The sequence below is a fragment of the Caloenas nicobarica genome, chromosome 26, assembly GCF_036013445.1.
Source record: "Caloenas nicobarica isolate bCalNic1 chromosome 26, bCalNic1.hap1, whole genome shotgun sequence".
Taxonomy (NCBI): Eukaryota; Metazoa; Chordata; class Aves; order Columbiformes; family Columbidae; genus Caloenas; species Caloenas nicobarica.
In genome coordinates, this window is record NC_088270.1 from 6,165,730 (window position 1) to 6,187,780 (window position 22,051).

General features: G+C 59.7%; 1 protein-coding gene across 1 annotated transcript; it reads left to right on the plus strand.

Moving 5' to 3' along the window:
- Positions 1–7,861: 7,861 nt before the first annotated feature.
- ROBO3 (roundabout guidance receptor 3) lies at positions 7,862–21,991 on the plus strand. The gene is made up of 26 exons (XM_065651892.1): positions 7,862–7,991; positions 10,296–10,622; positions 11,624–11,781; positions 11,862–11,982; positions 12,065–12,203; positions 13,931–14,058; positions 14,141–14,265; positions 14,926–15,097; positions 15,185–15,393; positions 16,475–16,558; positions 16,658–16,824; positions 16,911–17,077; positions 17,635–17,759; positions 17,854–18,067; positions 18,140–18,252; positions 18,325–18,496; positions 18,836–19,021; positions 19,103–19,214; positions 19,293–19,387; positions 19,469–19,631; positions 19,749–19,898; positions 19,975–20,127; positions 21,306–21,412; positions 21,482–21,559; positions 21,629–21,715; positions 21,786–21,991. Exons 1-26 carry the CDS (start codon positions 7,862–7,864, stop codon positions 21,989–21,991), a joined length of 3,888 nt encoding a protein of 1,295 aa, XP_065507964.1.
- The last annotated feature ends 60 nt before the right edge of the window (positions 21,992–22,051 follow it).

Below are 22,051 nucleotides of genomic sequence, written 5' to 3' on the forward strand. Positions count from 1 at the left end.
TGCAATCACCCACCTGGGCTTGTTAATTAAACGCTTTAATTAGGGCTGTGTTGGTTAAACAAGTTGGTGGGGGGAGCGATCAGGGGGTGTAATTATCCCCCGCTAATTACGGGATTAGGGGCTGGCGGTGGCGCGAGGCGGCGGGGGGACATTGACCCCCCCTCAGCGGGGTGGGGCGCCGGGACATGGGGCTCTTTGTCACCGGCTGCCTGTCCCCAGGGGATGTCCCCAGTGCCAGCTCTGCAGTGTGTCCCCAAAGGAGTGTCCCCGAACGAGTGTCCCTGCTGCCACCCCTGTGACATGTCCGCAAAGGGATGTCCCCAGTGCCACCCCTGTGACATGTCCCCAAAGGGATGTCCCTGCTGCCATCCCTGTGACATGTCCCTAAAGGGGTGTCCCTGCTGCCACCGTGTCCCCAAAGGGATGTCCCCAATGCCAGCTCTGCAGCGTGCCCCCAAAGGATGTCCCCAGTGCCACCCCTGTGACATGTCCCCAAAGGGTTGTCCCTGCTGCCACTGTGTCCGCAAAGGGATGTCCCCAGTGCCACCCCTGTGACATGTCCCCAAAGGGATGTCCCTGCTGCCATCCCTGTGACATGTCCCTAAAGGGGTGTCCCTGCTGCCACCGTGTCCCCAAAGGGATGTCCCCAATGCCAGCTCTGCAGCGTGCCCCCAAAGGATGTCCCCAGTGCCACCCCTGTGACATGTCCCCAAAGGGTTGTCCCTGCTGCCACTGTGTCCGCAAAGGGATGTCCCCAGTGCCACCCCTGTGACATGTCCCCAAAGGGATGTCCCTGCTGCCACCCCTGTGACATGTCCCCAAAGGGGTGTGCCTGCTGCCACCGTGTCCCCAAAGGGATGTCCCCAACACCAGCTCTGCAGTGTGTCTCCAAAGGGGTGTCCCTGCTGCCACCCCTGTGGCATGTCCCCGAAGGGATGTACCCCCGGCTCTTTTGTCCCCAAAGTGATGTCCCTGCTGCCATCCCTGTAGTATGTCCCCAAAGGGATGTCCTCACTGCTGGAGTGTCCCCAAAGGGTTGTCGCTGCTGCCACGGTGTCCTTAAAGGTACGAACCTGCTGCCACCCCTGCAGTGTGTCCCCAGAGGGATGTCCCCACTGCTGGTGTGTCCCCCATGGAGTGTCCCTGCTGCCACCCCTGTGACATGTCCCTAAAGGGATGTCCCTGCTGCCACCGTGTCCCCATAGGGATGTCCCCAATGCCAGCTCTGCAGCGTGTCCCCAAAGGGGGTGTCCCTGCTGCCACCCCTGTGACATGTCCCCGAAGGGGTGTCCCTGCTGCCACCGTGTCCCCAAAGGGATGTCCCCAATGCCTGCTCTGTGACATGTCCCTAAAGGGGTGTACCCGCTGTCACTGTGTCCCCAAAGGGATGTCCCCAATGCCAGCTCTGCAGTGTGTACCCAAGGGGGTGTTCACACTGCCACCCCTGTGACACGTCCCCAAAGGGATGTCCCCACTGCTGGTGTGTCCCCAATGGAGTGTCCCTGCCGCCACCCCTGTGTCATGTCCCCAAAGGGATATACCCGCTGCCACCGTGTCCCCAAAGGGGTGTCCCCAATGCCAGCTCTGCAGTGTGTCCCAAGGGGGTGTCCACGTTGCCGCCCCTGTGACATGTCCCCAACAGGATGTACGTGCTGCTGCCAGCGTGTCCCCAAAGGGTGGTCCCCAATGCCACCTCTGCTGCCATGTCCCCAAAGGTGTGCCCCTGCTGCCACCCCTGAGACATGTCCCCAAAGGGATGTCCCTGCTGCCACCCCTGTGACATGTCCCTAAAGGGGTGTCCCCATTGCCACTGTGTCCCCAAAGGGATGTCCCCAATGCCAGCTCTGCAGCGTGCCCCCAAAGGATGTCCCCAGTGCCACCCCTGTGACATGTCCCCAAAGGGATATACCAGCTGCCACTGTGTCCCCAAAGGGATGTGCCCACTGCTGGAGTGTCCCCAAAGGGGTGTCCCCACTGCTGTTGTCCCCAAAGCCAGCTGCCCACGGGGACACATCTACTGCCAGCCCCGTGTCCCCACAGCTCGTCGCCCGTGTCCCCAAGCCCTGGGGGGGGCCACCAGCCCCTTCCCCCTTGTTCCCGCTCCCCCCGGACGGCAACCCCCCCACCCAGGACCTAATCAAGCCCCAATTAAGGGGGCTCGCGGAAGGCGGGAAGGAATGCAAATGAGGTGAGCGGTTAATTAGGGATTGAAAAATTCATTATTCCTGCAGAGCAGCTGATTGCGATGCAGCCCTGCGTCCCCATTAGGGCCATTTGCTTGTGACACGGTGACGGGGCGGGGGGCCTTGGGTCCCCCCGCAAAGTGACAAAGGCTTCTGAGAGTCATTCGTGTGGCGAGTCGTGCCCGTTCTCAGCCTCCCAACGAGCTCTGGCCTTTCTGGGGGATTCATCTGTGCAACGAGTTGTGTCTGTTCTCCGCGTCCCCATCACTTTGTCACCGAGCCGTGGCCTTTCTAGGGGGTTCATCTGTGCAACGAGTTGCGGTCGTTCTTGGCTGGGATCACCCATGCAATAACCTGTGGCCGTTCTCAGCCGGGATCACCCGTGCAATGAGTTGTGGGCGTTCTCAGCCTCCCCATCGCTTCATCACAGAGCCGTGGCCTTTCTGGGCGGCTTATCTGTGCGATGAGTTGTGGCCGTTCCCAGCTGCAATCATTCTGGGCATTGAATTGTTTCCATTCTCAGCCACCCATGCAATGAGTTCTGTCTGTTCTCAGCCGGGCTTCTCCATGCAATGAGTTGTGGCTGTTCTCAGCTGCGATCACCCTGGTCATTGAATTGTGGCCGTTCTCAGCCAGGGCTCATCCATGTAACAAATTGTGGGTGTTCTCGGCTGGGATCAGCCATGCAATGGGTTCTGTCCGTTCTCAGCCAGGATCATCTGTGTGATGAGTTCCGTCTGTTCTCAGACAGAGCTCATCCCTGCAATGAGTTGTGGCCGTTCTCACCTGCGATCACTCTGGGCATTGAATTGTGGCCGTTTTAAGCACCCGTGCAACGAGTTGTGTCCAGTCTCAGCCATGGGTTACCCGTGCAGTGAGTTCCGTCTGTTCTCAGCCGGGCTTATCCATGCAACGAGTTGTGTCCGGTCTCAGCCATGGCTTACCCGTGCAGTGAGTTCCGTCTGTTCTCAGCCGGGCTTATCCATGCAATGAGTTGTGGCTGCTCTCAGCCTCCCCATCGCTTCCTCACTGAGCTGTGGCCTTTCTGGGGGGGGTTCATCTGTGCAATGAGCTGTGGCCATTCTCAGCCGGGATCAGCCATGCAATGAGTTGTGCCCGTCCTCAGCCGGGATCACTCTGGGCATTGAATTTTGGCCGTTCTCAGCCACCCACGCAATGAGTTGCAGCCGTCCTCAGCTCCCCGAGGACGCACGGACGGCAGGACAAGCAGCTCGGTGCAGCTTTGGGGAAACACCCCCCTGCTCCCCGATGCTCCCCCCACCACCTCGCTTGGGCCAACCTCCTGATCCAATCAAGATAATTAATAATTAGCCCAAAAGCCAAGCGACTGAATCAGTCGCTATAGCCGAGTGTTTACTGCAATTTACTGAGCTGTTCATAATTAACCTCCTGTCTCCAAAACCCGCTGCCAAGAAGTATCAACTTATTAACAGCCACGGTGGCTAATTAAAACCAAATATCTAATTATCCCAAGATGTGACCATGAGCGGGAAATGGCGGTGATGGATGAAAAGATGCTCCGAGTGCTCCGAGGAGGATGCAGGATGCCCCCGCGCCCCGGTACCCAGCAGCATCCTTCCAGTCCCCAGCTGCACAGAAAGGGGGGGACACAGGCGGATGAATTCGGCGGGGGGACATCGTCCCGCCCCCGCCTTTGTCTCCCTTTCAAAGCCAATATCCCAGCCCCAGATGGGTTAATACATAATGCAGACAAGCAAGTAATTGCTTTGCCTTTGTCAGGCGTCAGCGACGGGTCCCCGGCCCTCTGATCCCCCATTAGCTGCCATGCAAACAAGCCTTCCACCCAATTAAGCCCAGCTTTGATAGACCCTTTCCCAATGATGCGCTGGGCTCAAACTAGAGATTCGCACATGAGCCACTACCTGTTAAACCCGGAGTCGGGTTCCTCCGGGGCCGAGCATCCCTCGCCTCTCGGCAGGACCCAGCTGCCGAGCTCTGCCCGGCTTCCCCCGGCCCCGGGCTGATAAATGAGCTGCACAAACTCACGATTAAAGAGCTAAAAATGGGATGTTAATATACCCCGAGTCGCTCGGCTCGAGAACACATGGGTTTCCCGAAGCCGGCGGTAATGAGGCGGGTTGGGACACCCCGCGATGTAACCTCGGGCGCCCCTGGGGCTCCTGCAGCTGCCAGGCGGGGGGACAGACAGACTGACACCCGTCCCGCCCAGCACCCCCGGGTCACCCCCTAAAGAGTCGCAATCTGCTCAGCTCGAGCATCTCACATTGTCCCCTAAAGCATCCGAGTGTCATCACTAAAGTGTCCCGGTGACATCCCCTAAAGTATCCCAGTTTGCATCCCTGCAGCATCCCAGTATCTTCCCCTAAAGCATCCCAGTTTGAGTCCCTGCAGCATCCCAGCATCATCCCCTAAAGCATCCCAGTATCACCCTGTAAAGCATTCCAGTATCTCCCCGTGAAGCATCCCAGAATAATCCCATAAAGCATCCCAATGTCATACCCTAAAGATCCCAGTATGGTCTCCTAAAGCATCCCAGTATCACCCCCTAAAGCTTCCCAGTATCATCCCCCACAACATCCCAGTATCACACCCTAAAGCATCCCGGTATCATCCCCTGAAGCATCCCAATTTGTGTCCCTGCAGCATCCCAGCATCATGCCTTGAAGCATCCCAGTATCACCCCATAAAGCATTCCAGTATCACCCTGTGAAGCATCCCAGAATAATCCCCCACAACATCCCAATATCCTACCCTAAAGATCCAAGTATGCTCCACAAAAACATCCCAGTATCACATCCTAAAGCTTCCCAGTATCATCCTTTAAAGGATCTCAGTATCATCCCCCACAACATCCCAGTACCATCCCCTAAAGCATCTCAGCCTTTCCTTAAATCTTGCCAGTATCATCCCCTAAAGCATCCCAGTGTCATACCCTAAAGATCCCAGTATGCTCCACAAAAACATCCCAGTATCACACCCTAAAGCTTCCCAGTATCATCCCATGAAGAATCCCAGTATCACCCCCTAAAACTTCCCAGTATCATCCTCTAAAGCTTACCAGTATTGCCCCATAAAGCATCCCAGTATCATCCCCTAAAGCATCCCAGTTTGCGTCCTTGCAGCATCCCACTATCATCCCTTGAAGCATCCCAGTATCACCCCATAAAGCATTCCAGTATCACCTCATGAAGCATCCCAGAATAATCCCCTAAAGCATCCCAATATCATACCCTAAAGATCCCAATATGCTCCACAAAAGCATCCCAGTATCACCCCATAAAGCATCCCAGTATCATCCCCTAAAGCATCCCAGTATCACCCCGTAAAGCTTCCCAGTATCACCCTCTAAAGCATCCCAGTATCACCCCCCCACTTTTTCCCTCCTCTCCACCTCCACAACCTCTATAAATATTCAAAAAGCCACATTTTCCGGCAAACCAGGGGCTCCCAGAGGGTATGTTAATAATAACGGGGCTGGAGGGATTTAATCCCCCCCCGGCATTGGCACGGGGGGGGTCCCGACCACTCGTTTGCCCAAACAAATATCCTGTCGCTCGTTATTACCACCAGCTCCTTCGTGCCTCAGTTTCCCCACCCAGTGACGCCGCAGAGGCTTGGCAAGAATAAGGAGATGATGCGAATTAGGAGGAATAACTGGAATAATTAGAATAATGAAGTAGGGGGAAGCCCCCGCCCCAGCCCCAAAATTTTGGGGGGTGCTTTTAGGCCGCAGTTTGGGCAAAGCCTGCGCAAACAGTCGTTAATCGCCGAATAAAAGGGCAATTAAATGCCCTGGCAGCGGTAATAAATCTGCGGACAAGGAGGCGATGCCCCCACGCACGCTGTTTGCCCAGCTGATTAACGGGGATGAATTTCGGGGCGGGGGGATTATCCGTCAGGATGAGGCAGCTCCTTTGTCTCCTTTCCCCATCCCAAAGCATCTCAGACAAGATATTGGTGCCAGATATTCCGGCATCACCTCCAGTTCCCACCCTGGAGAATTCTTCAGATAATAGTTGGATAAACCTGTTATTTGACGGATAATTTATTTATCTCTTTTTTTGTTGTTTTTTCTTTTTTAATCCTACTGGGGAATCCTCCTGCCTCAGCAGGAGAAACGGAAAAAGCTTTGTGGTCTTATTAAATTAATATTTATTTACTTTTTCTGTGCCCGGCAATGAGAGGGAGGGATGGATGAATAATGCATCACCCCCAAGACTCCCGGCGCGGAGCTTTGGTGTCACCGGCAGCACCGGGATCCGGCACATTTGGTGGGATCCGGCACATTTGGTGGGATCCGGGGAGCCCCAGAGAGGCAGGTGAAGCTGAGCGTTCCAGATGTGTGCAGAGGGCCAGATGTGCGGCCAGCACAGCCCTGGGTTGGGGGGAATGTGCTGGTGCGAGCTCTCCAGGTGTGTGCCCAGATGTGCGCCTGCCAAGATCGTATTAGCACATCCAGATGTGTGCTGCTGTGACACAGATGTTTACATAAGCATCCCTGTGCATTCAGAGGTGACCCCGGGGACCCTTCCAGCTGTGACCCGACCCTTCCAGACGTTGGCCCCAATGCACATGCAGCTCACAGCCCACCCAGATGTGCTTGTTCAGTGCACCAGATGTACACAGAACGACCATCTCCTTCTCCAGATGTTCCCCAATATCCCCCAGATGTTCATTCTCCCACCCAGATGTGCCTGTTCACACACCTTCCAGATGTGCAAAGCCGCGTGTGCCCATCCCACCGTCCAGATGTGCACCCGTTCACCCCATCCAGCCCCTCGACCCCCGGATGTGCGCACAGATGTTACAACCCCCCCCCCCGGTAATGGGGCACATTGCTTCACATATCAACCCCTCCTCATTAATTAAGCGGCTAATTGCTGATTAGGAATTCAGTAGGCATCTCGCAGAGGTTCCTACTTTTCCCCCCCGACCCCAAGGGGGGGCAGGGACACCCCATCTTTTCCTGTTCTCCTCCCCCTCCCCGTGTTGGCCGCGCCCCCCCCGCCCTTCTGCCCCCGGACCCGGGGGCGGCGCCGCGGGCAGAGCCGAGCCCAGCTGAGCCGTGCTGGGCTGAGCGGAGCTCAGCCGTGCTGGGTCCGGACCGTGCTGAGCCGAGCTGAGCCAAGCCGAGCTCAGCCGTGCCGAGTCGTGCTGGATCGGCTCGCGCAGAGCCGAGCCGAGCCGAGCCGGGCTCAAGCGAGTCGAGCCGAGCTCAGTTGTGCCGAGCTTTTCTGGATCGGATCCTGCTGAGCCGAGCCGAACTGAGCCGTTCTGGGTCGGACCCTGCTGGGCCGAGTCGAGCCGTGTCGTTCTGGGTCGGACTCTGCTGAGCCGAGCCGTTCTGGGTCGGACCTTGCTGAGCCGAACCGTTCTGGGTCGGACCTTGCTGAGCCGAACCGTTCTGGCTCGGACTTTTGCCGAACCGAACCGAGCTGAGCCCTACTGGGTCTGACCTTGCTGAGCCGAGCTGAGCCGAGCCGTGCCGCTCTGGATCAGACCGTGCTGAGCCGAGCCCAGCTGAGCTCAGCCGAGCCGAACCAAGCCGAGCCGAGCTGGGTCGGACCGTGGTGAGCTGAGCCTAACCACCCCAGCCGCGCCGAACTCTGCCGTGCCGAGCCGCGCTGGGTCGGGCAGTGCTCAGCCGAGCCAAGCCGAACTTAACCAAGCCCAGGATGCTGCGGTACCTGCTGAAGACGCTGCTGCAGATGAACTTGTTCGCCGACTCGCTGGGGGCCGAGGGCTCCAACTCCTCCCGGCTCCTGCTCGGCACCAACCGAACCATCGGTCTCCCCCTCGGCAACGGTACGTGGCCCCTTGTCCCTCTGTCCCCTTGTCCCGCTGTCCCGGCGTCCTGCTGTCCCTCGGTCCCGGTGTCCCAGTGTCCCGCTGTCCCGCTCTCCCTGTGTCCCGGTGTCCGCCTGTCGCCCTGTCACGCTGTCCTGGTGTCCCTGGGTCCCGCTGCCGCCCTGTCTCCCGGTCCCACTGTCCCTGGGTCCTGCAGTTCCCCCGTCCCGCTGTCCCTGTGTCCCCTTGTCCCGGGGTACCCCCGTCCCAGGGTCCCGCTGTCCCCCCGTCCCAGGGTCCCGCTGTCCCCCCCTTCCAGTGTCCCCGGTTCTGGTCCTGCAGCCCCGAGCCCCGGGCTGTGGACCAACCCCCACCTGGAACCGGTCGGTTCCAGGTCCCCAAATCGTCCCCATATCCCCACAGTGGGAGCTGCCCCGTGTCCCCAGTCTGGGAGCAAGCCGGTGTCCCCAAATCAACACCGCTTCCCCCACCCTGGGACCGGCTCCATGTCCCCGGACCCGCCCCCAGAGCGATGATCTCGTGTCCCCAAACAGTGCCCAGGACTAGCCCTGTGTCCTCAAATCGGGAGCGACCCTATGTCCCCAAACCAGCCCCTAGACCCCAAACCAGGACTGACCCAGTGTCCCCAAACCAACCCTGTGTCCCTAAGTTGATCCCCAAAACCTCAACTGAACTTATCCTGTGTCCCTAAACCAGGTTCACGTCCCCAAACCAGACCCCAGACCCCAAGCCAGGACCAGCCTGGTGCCCCCATATCAGCCCCAGTGTCCCTAAACTGACCCCATGTCCCCAAAGAAGCCTCGTGTCCCCAGACCAACCCCCTGACCCTGAGCTGGGAGAGGACTCGTGTTCCCACACCAGCCCTGTGCCCCCAAACCAGCCCTGTGCCCCCAAACCAACCCTGTGTCCCCAAACCAGCCTCATGTCCCCGAACCCATCCTGTGTCCCCAAACCAACCCTGTGTCCCCAAACCAACCCTGTGTCCCCAAACCAGCCTCGTGCCCCCAAACCAGCCCTGTGTCCCCAAATCAACCCTGTGTCCCCAAACGAGCCTCATGTCCCCAAACCAACTCCGTGTCCCCGAGCCAGGAAGGAGGAGGTGGGCAGAGGGGGACAGCCAGGACAAACTAGGGTGGTGTGGGGGGGTGTCACCTGAATTTTAAGCCCTTTTTGAGCTTTTCCACCTCTCTTTGGCTCTGAGTGACTGATCGGGGCAGGAGGGTCCCCAAACCCCCGTGGGCACAGGAGGGGGCCTGGCCTGACCCCCCACTTGTCCCAATTAGCCACTGGGCCCAGCTGCGCCCCCTCGCCCCCCTGCTTTTGTGTCCCGCCCCCCCCCGCTGCTGCCCCATGGGGTACCCGGTACCCCGCAGCATCCCTCCCCGTCCCCATGGCAGCCGCATCCCGTCGCCATGGCAACGCATCCTGCCCGCCCAGGGCGCCCCAAATCTCCCCTCACCCCGCGCTTAATGCTCGAGGGGGAGGAGCGTGTGTACACACGCGTGTGCAAAGCGGTGGTGGTTTGGTGTCGCAGTGACACTCGGTGACCACAGCCTGAACTGCACCGGGGACACTGGGCTGTGACAGCCAGACCCGGTCAGTTAGACCGCAGGGTTAATGAGTATTAATTATTAATGGGTATTAATTATTCCCATGCCCTAGCAGCAGGGATTTTCCTGGAACAGCCCCACAGACCCGATATGCGGTTTTCTGTGTGTTTTGTTTTGGTTTTTTAACTTAAAATGAAGGAGTTACCAGCTCTACTACAGAAAATCATCACTTGCAGCTGATGGAAAAAATCTCCCTTTTTGGGGGAATTCAGCCCCAAGTCCATTGCCCCAGTGATGCCCAGTTGGAAACTGGGGGGAAAAGGGGCGTTACTGGGAGTCGAGTTCCTTTGTCCCCCTGTCCTGTGTCCGAGGTCTGACACCCTCCCAGTCCTGCTGCCCCCCCATCAGCACCCACCCTGTGTGTGGGGGAAACACTGGGCTGAGACCTGGCCGCACTTCATCTCACCTCCCAGGTGTGGGGAATGACACTGGGCTGAGACCTGGCCACACTTCATCTCACCTTCTGGGGGGATTGTGTGGAGATACACCGAGTTGAGACCTGGCCACACTTCATCTCACCTCCTGGTCATCTCACCTCCTGGGGGGAAAAACACTGGGCTGAGACCCAGCCACACTTCATCTCACCTCCTGGTCACCCAAGAAACCCGACAGACGATGCTCACACCCCCAAACCCCCTCATTCCTGCCTCCCTGGGGGACAGTGGGGACCTCCCCCGATCTTTTCCCGCAGGCTCCCACCCCCAGCTGGAGGACACCCCTCCCCGCATCGTCCAGCACCCCACGGACCTCCTGGTCTCCAAGGGGGACCCGGCCACCCTGAGCTGCCGAGCCGAAGGGCGCCCGGCACCGGCTGTCGAGTGGTACCGGGACGGGGAGCGGGTGGAGACGGACCGCGAGGACCCCCGTTCCCACCGCACCCTCCTCCCGGGGGGGTCCCTCTTCTTCCTGCGCACCCTCCCAGCCCGCCGCGGGAAGCCCGACGAGGGGGTCTATGTCTGCGTGGCCAGGAACTACCTGGGGGAGGCCACCAGCAGGAACGCGTCCCTGGAGGTGGCTGGTGAGTGTCCCATGGGGGGCACATTGGGGGTCATGGGGGTTTGAGAAGCGGGGGGATGGATTTTTGGGGGGCTGGGGGGCGGTTAGAGTCAAGGGTGGTGTGGGGGGTGAGGGGTGCGGGGCTGGTGCTGAGAAGTGAACAGTGGTGAAAATGGGTGAAAATAGATTTAAAGGGTTGGAAAGAGGTGAAAACAATCGAAAAGAAATTAAAATAACCGAGAATAACTGAAAATGAAAATACATGAATGTTAAGTGAAAAGAGTTGAAAGTAAATGAAAAGAAGGGGAAAATAAGTGAAAATAACTTAAAGTGGGTGAAAAGAAGTGAAAATAGGTGAAAATAAGTGAAAAGAGATTAAGCGAAAGAAAGGAAAAGAGAAGAGAGAAGAGGAGAAGAGGAAAGGAGAGGAGAAAGAGAAAGAGAAGAGGAAAAGAAAGGAAAAGAAAGGAAAGGAAAAGAAAAGAAAAAAGGAAAGGAAAGGAAATAAAAAAGAAAAGAAAAAAGAAAAAAGAAAAGAAAAGAAAAGAAGAAAAGAAAGGAAAAGAAAAGAAGCTAAAGAAAAAGAAAACAGAATGAAAAGAAATTAATATAAGTGAAAATAGTTGAAGGTAACTGAAAAGAAATGAAAAAGTGGAGATAGATGAAAAGAATTGAAAATAGGTGAAAATAAGTGAAAATAGGTTAAGAGAAGTGAAAACAGTTGAAAATAATGGAAAAGAAAGAAAAAGAAGTGAAAAGAAATGAGAATAACTGAGAATGAAAAGAAAGGAATATAAGTGAAAATAGTTGAAGGTAAATGAAAAGAAGTCTAAAGAAGTGAAAACAGATGAAAATAAGTGAAAAGAAATGAAAATAATCGAAAAGAAATGAAAATGAGAGAAAAGAAATGAAAATGAGAGAAAAGAAACGAAAATAACAGAATATATCGCAGCACAAGGGATGGGAAAACTGAGGCAGGGATGGGGAAACTGAGGCAGGGCTGAGGTCACGTGTCCCCCCCAGTGCTGCGGGACGACTTCCGGCAGCCCCCCGGGGACGTGGTGGTGGCCGCGGGCGAACCCGCCGTCCTGGAGTGCGTCCCCCCCCGCGGCCACCCCGAGCCCAGCGTCTCCTGGAAGAAGGACGGCGCCTGGCTCAGCAGCAAGGATGAGCGCCTGACGGTGAGAAAAGGGGGTTTTCCCCCCAAATAGGTGTTTTTTTGGAGGGGTCAGAGCCCCCCGTTGAGCCACGCTCCCGGCAGATCCGCGGTGGGAAGCTGATGGTGCCCAGCGCCCGCAAGAGCGACGCCGGCGTCTACGTCTGCGTGGCCACCAACATGGTGGGCGAGCGGGACAGCGAGCCGGCCGAGCTGGTGGTGTTCGGTGCGTTGGGATGGGGGAGTCATTTTGGGGGTGGTTTTGGGGGGGACACAGCATCCCGGCAGGACTGATGACCTCCCTGCAGAGCGGCCGGCGTTCGGCAAAAGGCCACAGAACCAGGCGGTGCTGGTGGAGGGGACGGCGGAGTTTCCCTGCGAGGTGCTGGGGGACCCGCAGCCCGTGGCGCGGTGGCACAAGGAGGAGGGGGAGATGCCACCGGGAAGGTAAGGGGGGGCGAGGGGCTGGGCGAGCTGCAGTGCGGCCAGGGGCATCGCCGTGTGCTGGCCTGGCATGCTCAGAGCATCCTGCATCCCTGTCGCATCCTGCGTCGCCGTGGCAGCGAGTATCCCCATCGCAACCTGTATGCTGCATCCCCATCACATCCTGCATCCCTCTGGCATCACATCCCGCATCCCTGTTGCATCCTGCATCCCCATGGCAGCGAGTATCCCCAATCGCGTCCTGCATCCTCACTGCATCCTGCATCCCCATCACATCCTTCATCCCCGTCACATCCTTCATCCCCGTCACATCCCGCATCTTCATCACATCCTGGATCCTCAACCACATCCTGCATCTCCATTGCATCCTGTATCCCCGTCACATCCCGCATCCCCGTCACAACCTGCATCTTCACCACATCCTGGATTGTTGTAGCATCCTGCATCCCCATGGCAGCGAGTATCTGCACCGCATCTGTCACAGTTCCGTCGGTGATGGACTCGTGATGGTTCATTTACCTTCATCTCAAAGTGCAAAATTAAGGCAATACTGCTCTTCAGACCAACTCTTACAGCATCCTGCATCCCCATCGCATCACATCCCACATCCCTGTTGCATCCCGCATCCCTATGGCAGCAAGTATCCCCAATCACATCCTGCATCCTCATTGCATCCTGCATCCCCATCACAGCCCCCATCCCCATTGCATCCCGCATCCCCATCACAACCTGCATCTTCACCGCATCCTGGATCGCTGTAGCATTGAGTATCTCCACTGCATCCCCATCACGTCCCGCATCTGTGTTGCATCCCGCATTCTCATCACAGTGAGTATCCCCATCACATCCTGCATCCCCATCGCATCACATCCTGCATCATTACGGCATCTCAGATCCCCTCACATCCCACATCACTGCCATATCCTGCATCACCGTCACATTCTGCATCCCTGTCACATCCCACATCCCCATCATATCCCACATTCCTGTCACATTCCGCGTCTCCATCACATTGCATTCCACATCCCTGTTGCATCCTGCATCCCCATGACATTGGGTATCCCCATCACATCCTGCATCCCCATCGCATCATATCACACATCCCCATTACATCCTGTTTCCTCACCGTATCCTTCATCCCCATCACATCCTGTACCCTCACTGCATCCTCATTGCATCCTGCATCCCCATCACATTGCATCCCTCATCCCTGTCGCATCACAAATACCCATCACATCCCACATCCCCATTGCATCCCTATTGCATTCCACAACCTCACCGCATCCCGCATCCCTGTCACATCCCAAATCCCCATCACATCACATCCTGCATCCTCACTGTATCCCGCATCCCTGTCACATCCCAAATCCCCATCACATCACATCCTGCATCCTCACTGCATCCCGCATCCCTGTTGCGGCACATCCCACATCCCCATCGCATCCCACAACCTCACTGCATCCTGATCACATTTCGCAACCTCACTGCATCCTGCATCCCCATCACATCCCACAGCTCCATCGCATCACATCCCACATCCCCATCACATCTCGCAACCTCGCTGCATCCTGCATCCCCATCACATCCCACATCTCCATCGCATCACATCCCGCATCCCTGTCACATCGCACACCCTCACCACATCCCACATCCCCGCGGCACCCTGCACCCTCCCTGGTGCCCTGGCACCCTGCCAGCGCTGTGGCCTGGTGGGGTCCCCGTGTCCCCAGGTGGGAGGTGCTGCCCAACAACACGCTGCGGATCCAGCGGCTGCAGGCGGCTGACGAGGGCACCTACACCTGCGTGGCCGACAACAGTGTGGGCAGGGCAGAGGCGTCCGGCACCCTCACGGTGCACGGTAAGGGGGGTCCCCGAGGGACCATCCATGGGTGCTGGCAGAGCAGCCGGATGAGCCTTTTTCTCTCTCCACGCCATGGCAGTGCCGCCCCAGCTTGTCACCAGCCCCCGCGACCAGACTGTCAACCCCGGGCAGAGTGTGACCTTCCAGTGCCAGAGCAAAGGCAACCCGCCGCCCGCTGTCTTTTGGCAGAAGGAGGGCAGCCAGGTGTGTCCCTGCGCCTATCCCTGTCCCCAGCCCTGTGTCCGTCCATGTCCCCAGCCCTGTGTCCATCCCTGTCACTGTGCCTGTCCACATCCTCATCCTCATTCCTGTCCTCATCCTCATCATCTTCATCCTCATCCCATCCCCATCCCATCCCCCATCCCCATCCCCATCCCCATCCCCATCCCCATCCTCATCCTCATCCCCATCCCCATCCTCATCCTCATCCTCATCATCCTCATCCTCATCCCATCCCCCATCCTCATCCTCATCCTCATCCCCATCCCCATCCTCATCCTTATCTTCATCCTCATCCCATCCCCATCCCATCCCCCATCCTCATCCCATCCCCCATCCTCATCCCCATCCTCATCCCCATCCCCATCCTCATCCTCATCCCCATCCCCATCCTCATCCTCATCATCCTCATCCTTATCTTCATCCTCATCCCATCCCCCATCCTCATCCTCATCCCCATCCCCATCCCCATCATCCTCATCCTTATCTTCATCCTCATCCCATTCCCATCCTCATCCTCATCTTCATCTCCATCTCCATCCTCATTCCTGTCCTCATCCTTATCATCTTCATCCTCATCCTCATCCCATCTCCATCCCCATCCTCATCCCAGCCCCATCTTCATCCTCACCCTATTCCGCCCAGACGCTGCTCTTCCCGGCCCAGCCCCCTCACGCCACCACCCGTGTTTCGGTGAGCCCAGCTGGCGCCATCACCATCACCGCCGTGCAGCCCGGTGATGCCGGCCACTACCTGTGCCAGGCCATCAGCGTGGCCGGCAGCGTCCTGGCCAGGGCGCGCCTGCAGGTGACAGGGGGTAAGTCCCGTGCTGGCAGAGAACGGGCACACTCAGTGCACGAGTGACTCCCAGAATTCCTGTCCTTCCCCCCTCTTTTCACCGTAGCGCCAGTTGAGCACCCACCGCTGGCATCCCCGGGTCCCGCTAACCACACTGTGCTGCTGGTGGGTGCCACGGCGTGGTTGCCGTGCCGGGTCGGGGGTGGTGACCCCCCAGCCAGCGTGGGGTGGCTGAAGGATGGGAGCGCCCTGGTGGGTGCCCAGCCCCGTGCCAGCCTGCTGGAGAATGGCACCCTGCAGATCACCGGGCTCCGGGTGAGCCGGCACCCACCCCTGGGGCACCCGTGGGGTGGCACTGCAGGATGGGGGGTCTGCGGGTGGGGGTGCTCAGGGAGGTGGGTGCCAAGGGAGATGGGTGCTCAGGAAAGTGGGTGCAATGGGTGGTGGAAGCTCGCAGTGGTGGGAGCTTAGGTGGGTGGGTGCAATGGGTGGTGGGTGCAAAGGTTGGTGGGCGCTCAGAGTGATGGTTGCAAGGGTTGGTGGGTGTGATGGGTGGTGGGTGCTAAAGGAGATGGGTGCTCAGGGTGGTGGGTGTGAAGGGTGATGGGTGATGGTTAAAAGGGGTGGTGGGTGCTCACAGTTGTGGGTATAATGGGAGGTGGGTGTGATGGGTGGTGAGTGTCAGGGGAGGTGGGTGCTCAAGTGGTGGGTGCTTAAGTGGTGGGAGCTCAGGGTGATGGGTGCTCAGAGTGGTGGATGCAACGGGTGGCATTTGAAAAGGGTGGTGAGTACTTGGGGTGGTAGGTGCAAAGGGCGCTGGGTGCCCAGGGTGGTGGGTGCAATTGGTGGTGGATGCAAAGGTTGGTGGGTGCTAAAGGAGACGGGTGCTCTGGTGGTGGGTGCAAAAGGAAGTGGGTGCTCGGGGAGGCGGGTGTGATGGGTGGTGGGTGCAAAGGGTGATGGGTGGTGGATGCTCAAGGAGGTGGGTGTGATGGATGGTGTTTGAAAAGGGTGGTGGGTACTTGGGGTGTTGGGCACGAAGGGTGCTGGGTGCCCAGGAAAGTGGGTGCAAGGGTTGGTGGGTCCTCAGGTGGCGGGTGCTCAGAGTGGTGGGTACAAGGGATGGCGGGTGCAAGGGGTGGAGGGTGCTCAGGATGATGGTTGAAAGGGCTGGCGGGTTCCCAGGATGGTGGGTGCCGAGGTGACGGGTGCTCAGGATGGTGGAGTTCAGGGTGTTCAGGATGCTGGTTGAAAGGGCTGGTGGGTACTCAGGGTGGTGGGTGCTGACGGTGATGGGTGCTCAGGGTGGTGGATGTTGAGGTGACAGGTGCTCAGGGTGGTGGGTGCCAGGATGACAGGTGCTCAGGGTGATGGGACAGGAGCTCTCCTCCCGCAGGTGACCGACTCTGGGCACTACGAGTGTGTGGCCACCAGCTCGGTGGGCGAGACGCGCTGGGGCAGCTCCCTGGAGGTGCAAGGTGTGTGACGGGGACATGGCCACGCTGGGGACGTCACCACGCCAGGGACACCGTGGCACTGGACAAAACCACCCTACATCTCCCTGCGTCTCCCCACAGAGGAAGGATCCAGCCTTTCCCCACCATCCCCCCAGCCCAGTGTCCTCCCCAGGCCACCCTCCACCCCTGTGGTCACCAACATCACCCAGACCAGTGTCACCTTGAGCTGGAAAGGGAACGAGGACAGCAATGGCACTGATGTCACCTCCTACATCGTGGAGGCTTTTAGGTATCTCACAAGTGTCTTCTCTGGCTCCAGGGGTGACGTGGTGGCTCAATGCCACCCCACCACGGGTCACCCCTGTCCCCCAACAGCCAGGCAGTGGGTGGCCCGTGGCAGACGGTGGCAACTGACGTGGAGAGTGACAGCCACACGGTGAGCGGCCTTGTCCCCGACACCGTCTACCTCTTCTTGGTGCGGGCGGTCAACGCCCATGGGCTCAGCGACCCCAGCGGCATCTCGGAGCCCGTGCGCACCCAAGGTGAGACCTGGCAGGGACACTGGTGGAGGTGGCCATGGACCCACCACCCGTGGGTCTATCTCTGCTTGGGGACAATGATGGAGGTGCCAGGGCACACAGGACCTTGGGTGCGTCCCCTCTTGGTGACACCAGTGGAATCACCCAAGGACCCACCACTCTTGGGTGCATCCCAGCCCTACAATGCCAACGGAGATGCCCATGGGCCTACCACCCTTGGGTGCTTCCCTGCTTTGTGACATTGATGGAGGTGCCCATGAACCAAACATCCTTGTGTGTGTCCCCACCCAATGGTACAAACGGAGGTGCCCGTGGACCCATCACCTTTGCTTGTGTCCCCACACAATGATGCCAATAGCGTTGCCCATGGACCCACCAGCCTTGGGTACATCCCCACTTAGTGATGCTGATGGAGGTGCCAGGGCACCCAGCACCCTTGGGTGCATCACTGTTTGGTGATGCTGACAGAGGTGCCCAAGGACCCACCACCCTTGGGTGCCTCCCCACCCAACAATGCCAACAGCGGTGCCCATATCCCCACCCCTCTCTCCTGCCTCCAGCAGCCCCCAGCCCCACGTCACCGGGGCTGGACCCCCAGGAGATGCAGCGAGACCTGGCACGAGTGGCTGTGCACCTCCAGGAGCCTGTGGTGCTGCCACCGGGCACCGTCCGCCTCTCCTGGACCGTGAGTGCTGCCCCGCACCGCACCGCCACCAGCACCGCCACCGGGCACCCAGCACTGAGCGTCCTCCCTACCCCATGTCCCCTCATGTCCCCAGGTGGAGCGGCCACCGCCCTTCCTGCAGGGCTACCGGGTGCTGTTCCGGCGGCGCGGCGGGCGCTGGGAGGAGGCGCGGGTGGCGCGGGGGGAGCGGGGGCTCCTGCTCACCCACCTGCGCCGCGGCCAGGACTATGAGGTCAAGGTCAGGCCCTTCTTCCAGCAGCTCCACGGCCCTGACAGCGCCGTGCGCACCCTGCGCACCCCCGAGGCGGGTGAGTGTGGGGACGGAGAGGACGGTGGGGGTGTCACCTGGAGGTGACATAGCATGCGTGTCCCCCCGGTAGCCCCCAGTGGCCCACCACGAGCTGTCAGCGTGGTCGGGAACGGCACCAGCGTCCGCATCTCGTGGCAGCCGCCGCCGCCAGCCGAGCAGAACGGAGTCATCCGCGACTACCAGGTAAGGGCAGGTGGCATGGCGGGTCCCCTCTGTCCCCCATGTCACTGTGTCCCCATCGTGTCCCAACCCCAGATCTGGTGCCTGGGCAACGAGAGCCGCTTCCACATCAACCAGAGCGTGGAGGGGACGGTGCTGGCGACGGTGCTGCGGGGTCTGGTCCCCGGTGTCCCTTACCGCGCCGAGGTCGCCGCCGCCACCAGTGCTGGCGTGGGTGCCCGCAGTGTCCCCATCCCCATCCGCATCGGTGAGTCCCTTGCCACCACAGTTGGGGGTGGTAGGCGTGAAACTGCAGTGTCCTCGTCTGCATTGGTGAGTCCCCCATCACTGTGCTGGGGGTGGCAAGGGTGACCCCACAGTGTCCCCATGCCCATCCACATCAGTGAGTCCCTCATCACCATGACTGAGGGGTGGCCTTGCAGTGTCCCCATCAGTGAATCCCTTGTCACCACGGTTGGGGGCGGCACAGTTGAATCCGCAGTGTCCCCATCCCCATCCCCATCCGCGTCGGTGAGTCCCTGGTCACCATGGTTGGGGGTGGCAGGAGTGACGGGGACGGCTCCTCATCATCCCACGTTGCTTGCAGCCCCCCTGGCCGAGCGTGACGTGGGGACAGCGGGTGGCACCAGCGTGGCCGAGCGTGTGGCAGCAGTGGCCCGGCAGCCGGCCTTCATCGCTGGTGTGGGCGGCGCGTGCTGGCTCATCCTCGCCGCCTTGGCCGCCTGGCTCTACAGCCGCCGCCGCAGGAAGAAGGAGCTGAGCCATTTTGCCGGTACGGGGGGTGGGTGCCACCCCTGGGACACCCCTACCCCGGCACCCAGCACCTCCCGACACCCCCCACCTCTCTCCACAGCTTCCTTCGCCTATACGCCTGCCGGGAAGCCGATGGGTGCCGCAGGGTGCCGGCGCGGCCCCTCGCCCCCGCCCCTTTCTGCAGTTGCCTTCCCGGCACGTGGCAGCCCCAGGTAACCCCCCCCGGGCCCCCAAAAACCCCTGGAACCCCAACACCTTCCCCTGTCACCCCGTCACTCCTCTCCTCGCAGGGCGGCTGCCGGAGGGGGTCACCCGTGGCTGGCGGACACGTGGCGTGGTGGCGGCACGGCCGGTGCCTTGGGGGCCACCGAGCGGTACTACAACGGTGAGGGGGTTACCGCGGGGATGGGGGCGGTGGATTGGGGGGGTCACGGTTGGCACTGACGGCAGCAGTTGTGTTCCGCAGCCGCCGGCATCACCCGCTACATCGCGCAGATGGAGCAGTTTGGTGCGGGGGCTGGCGAGGGGCCGGTGTACAGCACCGTGGAGGGGGTTGGCGAGGAGCTCCGCAGCTTCCCCCGGCCCTTCTCCCAGCACGGCACCCCCTACATCGCAGGGGGACCCCAGCCCATCGATACCCCGGCCCCCCAGGCGCCCCGCGGCCGAGCCGAGCATGGTAGGGATGGGTCAGAGGGACATGGGTGCCGGTGGCGCCGTCCCCTCCCCGCATCACTCCTCGCTGCAGGGGCCAACGGGAAGATGCGGGGACATGCAGTGAACCCGCCTGTGGTGACCTGGACGGAGCTGCTGCCCCCGCCGCCCTCGGCCAGCGAGCTCAGCCGCTGCGCCCAGGAGGAGGAGGAGGAGGAGGATGAAGAGGAAGATGCAGCCAGAGGGTGAGTGGGGAGGGCTGTTGGGGGGGACACAGGGTGTGCTGGTCCCAGTGTCCACCCCGTGGCCCCCACCCTGCAGGTTGGGGACAGAAGAGTGGTACCCCGGTGAGGATGTCCCCTGTGTCACCATCACATCTTCACCCACCTCCTCCACCGCCACGCTGACGCTGTCACCCCACACCGCCGAGGATGTCCCCCACCTGCGTGACCTCCAGAGCCCCCGCCTGCCCCGGTAGGAGAGGGACCTCCCTTGGTCCTTGTGTCATCAGGGTCCAGATGTCCCATCAGGGTCTGGGTGTGTCATCAGGGTTCGGAAGTCCCATTGGGGTCTGGATATCCCACCACAGTCTGGGTGTCCCATCACAAACCAGCCATGTTGTCACAGTGCAACCTTGCCATGCCATCGCGGTCCAGCTGTGTCATTTGGCTCCAGATGTCTCGTAGGGGTCTGGATGTCCCATTGGGCTCCAAATGTCCCACTATGGTCCAGATGTCCCACCACAAGCCATGTTGTCACCATCTGGCCCTGCTGTGCCACCATGGTCCAGCCACGTCATTGGGGTCTGGATGTCCCATCAAGGTCCAGATGTCCCATTGGGGTCTGTGTGTCCCAACAGGGTCTGCCTGTCCCATCAGGGTCTGCATGTCCCACCACAATCCAGTCATGTTGTCACCATCCTACCCTGCTGTGCCATCGTGGTCCGGCCATGTCATTGGGGTCCAGATGTCTCATCAGGGTCCGGATGTCCCTTCATGACCCACCCACAAGGCTGTGCGCTGGCCATGTTGTGACAATCCAGCTGTGCCTCATGAGCATGCTGGGATGTTGCCATCCAGCTGTGCCATCATGCCCCAGCGCTCCCACCATCTGGTGGTGCCAGCACAATCCAGCTGTGCCAGTGTGACCACTGCAACACAGCTGTGGCATCAGGGGACAGCTGTACCACTGCAAACCAGCTGTGCAACGGCAATCCAGATGTGATGTGATCCAGGTGTCTATCCATGATCCAACAGTGCATCCACAAACAAGCTTAGCTGTGATCCAGCTGAGTGTCAATGACCCAGCTGTGCACCCATAATACAGCTGTGCTGTATTCCAGCTGTGCTGTGAGCCGGCTGAGCACCCGATCCAGCTCTGCAGATAACACCCAGCTGTGCTGTGATCCAGCTGTGACACAACCCGGCTGTGCTTTCACATGCCCGATGTGTTATTGCAATCCAGCTGTGCAATAATCCAGATGAGCAGCTGCACCACAGCCACACACAAGTGTATCATTATCCAGATGTGCTCCAGCCATACAGCTGTGCTCATCCAATCCAGCTGTGGCATTGCACACATCCAGATGTGCATTTGTGTGCGCAGCCTTGCAGCTGTTATCCAGGTGTGCTTCTCCCTACCTTCTTTACCAGGCCCCCCCTCCACGGCACCAGCACCCCGCCACGGGCACCCAGCACCCCAGCAAGTCCTGATGCCACTGAGGGCCACCAGCCCCAACCCCGCTGCCCCACCGGCACAGGTGAGCCCTGAGGGGACATTTTGGGGGGTTGTCACCGGCCAGTGGGGCTGACGATGCTGTCACTGCCAGGGAAAATCCGCAGGGAGACCCCGAAAAGTCGACCGAAAGTCAAATGCAGCCGCTACCACTGGGAAAAGCAGCCTGGAGGTGAGTGGGGGGACACAGCAGGGTCCGGGGGATCTGGGGGGGTTCAACCCTCTCCCCCTCTCGCCACAGACCTGCCGCCACCACCGCTGCCACCGCCAGGTGACACCCCCGGCCCCTCGCCAGAGCACAAGGTCACTCATCGCCCTCCCCGTGGTGGTAAGCCGGGGTCACCGGGGTCTGAGGGGGGTGTCATCGGCGAACCCCAACCTTGTCCCCTCCTCTGCAGATGAGGTTGTCCCCTACAAAGCCCCCTGCCTGCCCCGAGGACACGCGTCTGGCAGCTGCTCCACCACGGGCAGCGTCTCATCCCGCGGCTCCACCGGCTCCCGCGGCCACGGCTCGGGGCGCAGCCAGACACGGGGGGACCATGGCGAAGGGACCGGCCACCGTCACCGTCCTCCGTGTCCCTGCCCGGCGCAGGAGAAGCGATGAAACAGAGGATGAGTCAGTGGCGGGGTTGGGGACATGGGGATGGGGACACTGCGGGGACGA